At 35.2% G+C, this 10,123-nt stretch overlaps 1 protein-coding gene across 1 annotated transcript in view; it reads left to right on the top strand.

Moving 5' to 3' along the window:
* Positions 1 to 3,758: 3,758 nt before the first annotated feature.
* The window catches only part of LOC129220388 (ABC transporter G family member 20-like), a 77,069-nt gene continuing 70,704 nt past the window's right edge, over positions 3,759 to 10,123 (top strand). Inside the window, 3 exon segments of the mRNA XM_054854804.1 lie at positions 3,759 to 3,950; positions 9,961 to 9,988; positions 9,990 to 10,121. Of these exon segments, the coding sequence (XP_054710779.1) occupies positions 3,826 to 3,950; positions 9,961 to 9,988; positions 9,990 to 10,121 (285 nt within the window). The 5' untranslated portion in view covers positions 3,759 to 3,825.

The raw sequence follows: 10,123 nt of genomic DNA, 5'->3' as shown, positions 1-10,123 counted from the left end.
CTTGCCCCCATCCTTCCCCTACGCTTTGAGATTTTTTTTCCTTCACAGAGATCGTACAAAAGCAGCAAAAATCATATAGTCCATCCTAATTAAACTTTTTCTTATCGGAAAACATTACATTATTTTTTTTTTTATATCCATAACAGAGCATTTCTGACACGCTGAAAACTTGGACCCTTAACTTTTTTAAGAGTCTGTCATGACTTTAGTTTCACACAGAGGTGCCCACCTAAGGGGGCAGGGGGTCATGGCACAGATTGTGCCATTGAAATTTTTAGGGGTGGGGTGATTTTGAGGGGTATTTTTTACTTTGGGAGTTGGGGGATCTTGCTTTTGGAAGAAGGGTCTTCGTGATATTTGGGTGGGGAGCACTCTTGCCCTTAGGGGGGGGGGACACCCCTGGTTTCACATAATGAAACTTTTTCTCTTTTTGTAAAAGATGTTGAACGCTTCAAGCACTGTGTCGTAATCACTGAATTCCCATCCAATATCTCTTGATGTTTGTTTTTTGGAGAAAGTTCGTCTCTTATCAACTTTACTTTTCTCAAACTCTTTACTTTTTGTACCTAGCGGGATGACTAAAAATAGAACGTGACTTCCCCAATCGCTTACTAAGCATTTATATCGTTATGTAGCGCAGTTTGCAGAACAAAAAACGTACATTTCGGAATTTTGCATTTCGGAACACACAAATCTAATTGTCTTTATAATTTTGTCCATATGACACGGATATGTCTAAACTCAAACTTCCTTCTACGAATAAGAAATTAGTTAGTATTTCCAATAAAAGTTATAAAAGTCGCCCGACCAAATGCAGCGAAGATTTGGTGATCTTTCCTTTTGTCCTTATAATTTTGACTACCACTGTATTTGTACAAGTAACTCTACCCAAGTGTGATTCGCCAATAGGAATAAGACTTTGCACATCGATAGAACATTTTAAAATATTGAGCCCATGTTTTTTTGTAGCGGCAACAAACACTTTTAACGGGGTGCAATTTACCCTAAAATATAGGATAACTGAGATCTGGTGGGTACAATATATGAGTTCAAAAATTCAAATAATGATTGAAAATTTAAAAAAAAAACTAAACAAACTAAAGTTGACGTATTTCAGGCTTTTTCTGAAAACACTATCCACTGGGGTAAAACATCCCTCGCAATCTTACTCCATTGCCTATGAGCCATTCCATCTGAGGTGTAAATCACCTTCTTGAATTCACCACTTCCAATTTCAATTAAGTTTGGTATGAAGGTTACATATGACAAGATAAGAAATTCTGCCGATTTTTAGATTTATTTTTTGAAAATTGTTCAAAATATAGGCCTGTAAAAAAACTCAAAATTTGCGAAAAAAAATGGAAAGCGTGTTCGTACAAATGACTGTAACTTCTCTCCCAATTATAGTAAAATAAAAATTCAAAAACCACCGTAAAGTTAAAAAATAGATCTTTCTATTGATATGTTACACGACTTTCTTACGATAGATTTAACTTTCAAGGTTCTTCATCGTGACGGGATAAGATTTCGAGGGGTGGTTTACCCCAATGAATATAGTTCTTTCAGAAAAATCCTGAAACACGTCAACTTCAGTTTGCTTAGTTTTTTCAAATGTTCAATCATTATTTGAATTTTTGTTATTAAAATGTAAAATAAAAGAATATATTGCACCCTCTAGATCCCAATTATCCAATATTTAGGGGTAAATTTCACCCCGTTAAAAGTGTTTGTTGCCGATTTAAAATATATATATCTATATATATACACAGTAGACCTTCGTCTTACGCGGGTTTATTTTACGCAGTTTCGATAATACGCGGTTTAAGATTTGACACCGTTATTTTATTTTACGCGGATAAGTTTCGGTTATACGCGGATGCGGCAATGCAAACAGATAAAATTTTCCCCTCTTTCAAAATCCATACTCCAAAAGATTGCAGATTACGCGTAATCAACTGCATTTTGGCTTGCTAATAATCGAGCTTGGGCCACTGTAGACATTTTATGCGATGGGTTCCAGAGCTCTTTCCAGAAGTAAAGTTATTATACTCACGCAGTTCAGAACTCACACTGGAAGAGGAGCAGTGACAGCAGTGACTTTTAGCAGTGACAAAAGAGGACAAAACCAACGAGGATACCGACGTCAGTGACGCACAACCAAAAACGTTCACATTGAAGATTTTGAGCCATTCCTAGACAATAGAAATGATCTTCTGATTTGTTAGTGAAGGGAGATTCTGTCATGGAAATGACGCAAATTATCATGGATGCGTTAATGCTTTGCAAAGAATTACAGAGAAAAATTCTAAATGACTACCAAAAGACTATCATAGCCAGCTCCTCTTTATAAACAGAACACGAAATTAATTTATGTTTTCTTTACGCATGTTGTGCATAAAAGTCGATATAACTATACATTAAACTTATTATACAATTAATCATCATTAGAATGAAGTATTTTGTTATCTACGTAACCAAACCCCTATTTTAAGATTAGTATTAGGTCTCATTTCCCGCGGTTTCGATTTACGCGGCATTTCCGTGGAACGTAACCCCGTGTAAAACGAGGGTCTACTGTATTACGCCTTCAATATTCTTAAGTGTTCTATCGATGTGCAAAGTTTTATTCAAACCAGCAATTCCCACTTGGGTAGGGTTAGTTGTGCGTACAGATAGCTCCCTCCGAATACCTTTACCCCGGTAGTGTTTATTAATTTACCTGTCAAAATAAATAAACAAAAAGACGTCAATTAAACGAGGTTCCGGTTGAGGGAGTAAAAAAAAATCGATATTCTGCTTTACTTAAAAAACTTCGTTCACAATCCTTAAAATAATGAAGATCCTCTCCCCCCTTTTTTACTTCCTTTTACAAAAAAGGAAGTATTGTATTCGCGAAAAAATTTTCACTCAAAAATTGGCCGTAATTTCCATTTTTCTCATCCCCGAATGAATGTTGAGTTTTTTTTCGACCCGACCACACGTGGATATATGCCTAGAAACGTACAGACACCAAAAATATCAATTTTGACGACCCCCGAGTTAATTACAACGAATTTTCTCGTGACGTCCGTATGTACGTATGCATGTGCGTATGTGTGTATGTGTGTATGTATCTCGCATAACTCAAAAACGGGATGTCCTAGAAAAGTTGAAATTTGGTACGTGGACTCCTAGTGGGGTCTAGTTGTGCACCTTCCATTTTGGTTGCATTCGGATGTTCCTAAGGGGGTCTTTTGCCCCTTTTTGGGGGGAAATCATTGTTAATTTCGATGTAAACTCAAGTTGTGTTAAAATTTGTCGGACACTTGGTGATATATCACCAGTCTTTTTGTCGCCAAGTTTTGTCGCCAACTTGGCGACAAATTTGGAGATTTTTTAAAAAATTTTTTAAAATTTTGTTTCAGTTTGGCCACTATTGGTGATATTTAGAGAGTAAATAATCGAATCACATTAAAATTGCCAATAATGGGGAAATGACATTAAGTTGGAGTAAAAGGAAGTCATGTGATGCACACATCAGTTCGTTACTCAAATAATCACATACGTAACAAACGATTCATATCACTGCAAAGCCATCTTAGATAATCACCGATTCCCAACACCGATGCCGTCAATGCAAATCGAGCGGTTATCACACTTTTTAGATATCCCCTCCCGCTATCAAGCGAAAGTAAGTCAGTTGTTCCAACAGTTGTTATGGGCCCGAGGCGGAAAACTTGAATCGCAAAAATCATTCGACGGCTGAAGCGGCCGTCTAACCAGTTGCTTCTCGACAGGGCTTTGAACTTGGGGACGCTTTCGGTTTCTTGTTCTTTTTCCTCCACCATGGTCGAGGGCGAGCGGCCGCGATGTCTCGCTGTCCATGGAGAAGGATTATATTTTAGGTTCGGTGGAAAGAAGAGTCCCACTGTTCTAAATGGATTGGACATTAAAGTTGATCGTGGAATAATGTAAGTTCATCTTTATTAATTTTTTCTGTAATTTTATATTATGATTGTAGTAATTGAGGTTTAGCTGGTAAGTGGGTCAAAGTGTATCTCTCTCTCTCTCTCTCTCTATATATATATATATATATATATATATATATACAATACAACCTCGATATCTCAAATCTCTCGGGATGGGAAAAAAATTCGAGATATCGAGTTTTTGAGTTATCAAGGTTTAAAAAAAATTACATTAGAAACTCTCACAATTACACACACGTACGCTATATTCATTTATATATGCACTATGAGACCACTTTGAATTACGATCAATAAAGTAATCTTCAACATTTTACTTGATTTGAAATTTTATAATGGTCGAAAGTGCACAGGAAGAGATTTTGAAATGAACAACAATTTCAACTTCACCTAAAAATTTAAAAATTCTTATCTTCAACTAGTAGCTCCCAACATTCAAAAAGTTTTCAGCAGCCATTTTGTAGGAGTTAAATAAGCAGAATGATGAAAATGAGGAACGCATTTTGCGTTTTCACTTGAAAACTCACTGGCGAAAAAGCAACCCCCTTTCCTCAAAGTGGACAACATGTTCGAGAGAAATGCAGAATGATTCTAAACTCTGGGGAAAACACAGCACCCCTTTCATACCAACACTTCCATATTATCTTGCTTCAATCCCCTAATCACAAAGTTTCCAAGAACTGGTCTCTGGGACTGGTTTTACTACAAAAATTGCCAAAGAAAAACGGCTACTGAAATTTGCTTCTGTGCAAAATTTCGACATATCAAGGGTTTCGAGATATCAAGATTCGACTATATATATATATATATATATATGTCTGGTATTTTACCATGTGTTCCTTTTTTTTTTATTTTTGGTAGACATATGAAAAATTTAGAATGTAAGACATTGATGTGAATTAATTTGTTCATGTTCTAAATAGTTTATTTTTGAAGCAATTTACTTTTTGAACTATTATTCCAAAAGGAAAAGTGGTGCATGGTAATTTATACTCCAGTCTTAGAACTACAGACAGGAATAGGAACATGAATATTAATACTGTATTTAATCTTTTTTTCTGAGGGTTTTGTTCCATCTAAGCTTTTTGTTTTTATTCTATGTTGGACGGTTTAATCCCTTTTTTATATTATTTTAATTGAGTAAAAAAAAAGTTCATTAACGTCACTTTGCTGTGATTTAATATATATCATTCTAATGAAAACGAGATTGGTAAATAGCGAATCACGAGATCCATTGCTTTCTGTGGCGGGTATGAATTATTTTAATCGTATGAAGCAACTTTTCTACCCGTGATCAGTTTCAATAGTTAAGATTTTTTCTTTTCATTCATAATGAAAAAACACCAATTTAGGGCTCGATTTACGAATTTCGACCGCCATGAGGTGCATGAAAATTTTACCGAACTGTGATGTCATTTTACGTCATAGTATTTAAACCCCCTTTGGGTACCTGTTTTCACCTTTACCGATTTGAAAAGTTATTAAAAATTAATGTTTTTGTAAAGAAGAAAAAATGCATTTTTGGACTCAATTTGCGAACTTTGACCGCCTTGCGGAGCATGAGGATATTATCTGACCAACTTGAAATTTCACATGAAACTGTTTCGTCCTTATGAACAATTTTTCTCACCCTGGCCGATTTGAAAAGTTATTAAATATTAATGTTTTTGTAAAGAAGAAAAAATGCATTTTTGGACTCAATTTGCGAACTTTGACCGCCTTGCGGAGCATGAAGATATTATCTGACCAACTTGAAATTTCACATGGAACTGTTTCGTCCTTATGAACAATTTTTTTCACCCTGGCCGATTTGAAAAGTTATTAAAAATTAATGTTTTTGTAAAGAAGAAAAAATGCATTTTTGGATTCAATTTGCGAACTCTGACCGCCTTGCGGAGCATGAAGATATTATCTGACCAACTTGAAATTTCACATGGAACTGTTTCGTCCTTATGAACAATTTTTCTCACCCTGGCCGATTTGAAGTTCCGAAAAGAATTTTTTTCGATCCACCCTAGTGCATACGTGCTAATGACAATACGCATGATGTAACAGTTGCTCTATCAAACATGGAATCTATTATCATTCTCCAACATTTTCTTTATAAATAGTAACAAAAGCTCTTTTCTTAAAAAAAAAAAAAAAAGGGAAAAACTTCTAACTGGTTTCAAAGGTTGTATTTGAAATCAAGCATTGATAAAAGCCAGATAAAAAAACGTTAAACAAAATCAAGGATCGGAAAGATATTGTTGATAATGGGTTTTTGTTTTGTGCCTCCATTTTACTTATATCGCAGCTGAAGCCCCCCGACACCACAAACTTGTTGTTTACTAGTTTGTCATCTGGATATTTATCAATGTTATAGTTTGCGCCAGGGTGTCGCACAGAATTTTTAAATTTTGTTTATTCAAATTACCTATTATATTAAAGTGTTCTATCTCTCTCTTTATCTATTAGTATTGATGTGAAATCAATTTTTGTAAAAAAAAAAAAAAAATCCTTGGACAAAAATAAAATTGAAATTGAATTGAATTGATTATGAAAACGATTTAAAGTGAATTATCAATCTCATGCAAAGTGATCCAACCATTTAGGATCCCTTTATGATTGTCATTTGAAAAATGGGATGCAAAATAGATTATTTTGATAAAAGTTGAAACAACTTAACCTAATAGCCTTTGATAAACTACGAGCTGCGTTGCCCGGCTTTGCTCGGTCTACTTTGAAAATAAAAATTGCGTCAAGTGACGTATATTCAACAATCAGGCATAAATAAATGGAAAAAAAACCATCATGCAAAATTTCGCCTCCAAACAATGACGACCGGTATTAAAATACTTTTAAGAAATTAAGTCGAGAAAGATGGATTTAAAAAGCGTAACCATGGAAACACAAAACAAAATAAGTTTAAGAAATTTCAATGCGATGAATGGAAAGAACAATGGATTCAAAAAGCGCTACCGTGGAAACGCAAAATAAAGTGGTTAAAAACTTGAATGGAGATGAAATTTTTGAACTTCATTTAATTCGCTTGTAACTTTTTTTCTAATGTAGATAGAGGGTTTAACTTTCGACTATATATGTCAAGTTAGATCTGGAGTTAAAAAAAAGCAGCTTCTAATGGTGTCAAGAAGAAAACTGTGGACAATTCCTTCACTTTATTGATAAATTTAATGAAGAAAGTAGTGCCTAAATTTCAGCTAAGCCTGAACGAATTCGAGCAAAAACGTAAATAACTCCCGCCGTAATTCAGTTAGATTATTGAAATAAATTGCGTAGAACGTGGAAAATTCTGCTCTTTCCAACGATATATAATATTAATATATAAGTGCAAGTAATTTTTCACCCCCATATTCAGGAATTTATGTGAAAACTGGGCCTAAATTGGAATAAAAAAAGAACTATTCATCGAATTTGTTTCGAGCTGGTCTGAAACCTTTTCAGGACTTAAGGGGGTCCGGGACACAAAAATCCTCAAATTTTGCAATTTTTTTTTATAATTTGAAAAATTGCTCCGTTTTTTTCTGCTTAAGAGGACGTTTGAATCTTGTTTCTACCTTAAATAGAACGAAAGTTATAGTTATTTTTGTTGCATGCATCTAACGAATGTGTACATAACTTTGAAACTTTAAACGCGTTTTTCTCCATGATGCAATTTTTCCCGATTTCTTGCATTCAAACTCTTATAAGTCAGGAACCGATAGAGATAAAGTAATGAAACTTGGAGCATATCTTTTTCAAGCAATTAACTTTAATTTTTATACTGCGAATTTGAAAAAAACGTTTACTGCAAAAATTATGATTTTTTTAAAAAAAAAAGTATCTTTGAATTTTTCGAAATTTTTCTTCAAATATTTTTTATTTTTTATTGAATCAATATTTTTAAAATCGCCGAATAAAAATTAAAGCTTAGATATTTGTGCATACTTTTTCGAAAAAAAATTGAAAATTGACCAACAATATTTTGAGTTATAGCAATTTAAAGCAACCCCATTTTTTTGAAAAAAACTAATTAAATTTAAATAAAAAAATAATTTTTTTTTTCACATTTATGTTATGATTTTGCTTATTAAATAAATGATGAATCAGTTCAAAAAATTTCAAAACTCTAAAGTACATAATAAAAAAATTTTCAAAATGTGTCCCGGACCCCCTTAAAGGAACAAACGGAAACTTTGAGCAAAATCGACCGGGTAGTTCTCGACTTTTGCGAGTTCAAACACACAGACGCTTTTTGGAGACTTCATTTTATACTATGTAGAGAAGCGCAATTCAACAAATTGTCAATCTTTTATCTTTCTCTTTTTCCCCTCTGCCGCTAACTAAATTGTACTTGTTTACATTCATTCTTCATTACTTGACTTCCTCCTGACATTTGAAAATAGATTCAGCTCTTTTTGGTCCAACAACAAGGAAAATACTACATTTTGCAGTTTGAAATTGTAGACCGGTCGAAAAATTCATTCAACAAACACACTCGCCCTTTCTTCTCTATCGCATCAGTTAACTTGCTCACCAGACCTTTCATTAATCTTTCCTGTTGGTGTTGCTCAACAGGTTTATTGTGAAATTCAAGGCCGTAAGTCAGGAAAATCTTTCTGGTGATTTTCTTGTGTGGCACCATGTCACACAAGCTTCGCGATACATGAGCATAATAATAGTAATTTTTAAAAAAAAGTGCCCAGAAGTTTTAGAATGGTAGTTATCTGTGTAATCAGACAGAGAGAGAGAGAGAGAGAGAGAGAGAGAAAGAGAGGTTTACGCAGCTAGGAGAAATTTGGTTTAAAATGCTCACTTAAGGGAAAACGTGAATAGTTATGAATCTGAATAGGTAGTCAAATTAGTTATACAAAAACTTAATTGGAATTTTGACATCTGGAATTCAAATTCTGTTTTTCGCAATCACGTGTGTGTGTGTGTGTGTGTGTGTGCGTATGTGCGTGTGTGTATGTGTAGGTGTGTGCATGTGCGTGCGCGCGTGCGTGTGTGTGTGTGTATGCGCGAGTGTGTTGGATATGGACGCAACCTGGAGACGGTTTTCGCTAGAGGAGCAGCATCGGGAGGGGCCGGTCAACGGTGTTGCTGCAGAGGGAGGCGGGGGTAAAATAAAATCATAGGAATTCAAAACAGTCAAATGAGAACAATAAGCAATGTGATTGCTCAAAAAAATTGTTATCTTTTACAACAAAATTTTACCTCCAAAGTATACGAAACAGTTTTCAATCAACTAATTTTCAGAAACAGCATTTAAGTGTGACAAAAGTCGTATGTGTAATTGCGTGAGCTGTTCATACTATTATATACGTGTGTGACTACACTAGATGAAGCTTCATGTAATCACTTTCCTTATATTGCTTAATGAAACCATGTTTGTTTACCTATCCCAAGTTCTCGGCAGAAACAGCCGATTTCTGTTTCCATATTCTGTCTGACAAATGGAAGAAAATCATCTGGGTCATCATGATCATTATCACACAGCCGTTACTCTATAATATATTCCTCTCAGCTGGTTCATATTCTCACCAACTCAAGTGAGCGCCATTATCTTTCGTTGCCATGTTGAATTTTTATGTGCTCATAGTTGGTGTAACAAAGCACTTCAAAAGCACATAAAAGCATGGACGCACATCTATATGTCAGTGCTAATTCTGTATTAGTTACCAGTTTTTTTGGCATTCTTGGCTTCCTTAAGAGGTTTTCCACCTCCAGCTCAGTCATTCCTATGCCGGGCTGATGAGTGCCAATAAGCACAAAACTGCAGTCCTCGGCTGGAATTGACTGAGCTGGCGGTGTATTTCATGTATTTCTGCCTTAGCCCTGGCTATAGGGCTGTAACTTACTGAATACATCTATATGTATTTCATTGATGTAATGAGCAAATTAGCATCTGAAAATAAGAATGTGCACTATTTCTTCCAACAAAGTGAATGACAAATGGTGTCTGTGAAGTGAAACAGTTACTTTTTAACAGTTACTACACATTTTGCATTTGCAGATATGGCCTGTTGGGACCTAGTGGTTGCGGGGAAAACGACCCTCCTCCGCTGCATCGTCGGGCGACACCACCCCAGCAGCGGCAGCATCAAGATCTATGGCCGAGTTCCCGGAGAACGAGGGTTCTGTGTCCCTGGACCCGGAGTCGGTTTCATGCCCCAAGT

This window comes from Uloborus diversus, chromosome 1, assembly GCF_026930045.1.
Source record: "Uloborus diversus isolate 005 chromosome 1, Udiv.v.3.1, whole genome shotgun sequence".
Lineage (NCBI taxonomy): Eukaryota > Metazoa > Arthropoda > Arachnida > Araneae > Uloboridae > Uloborus > Uloborus diversus.
Note: the sequence above shows the minus strand (reverse complement) of the source record. Positions and strands in the feature narration are given on the sequence as shown.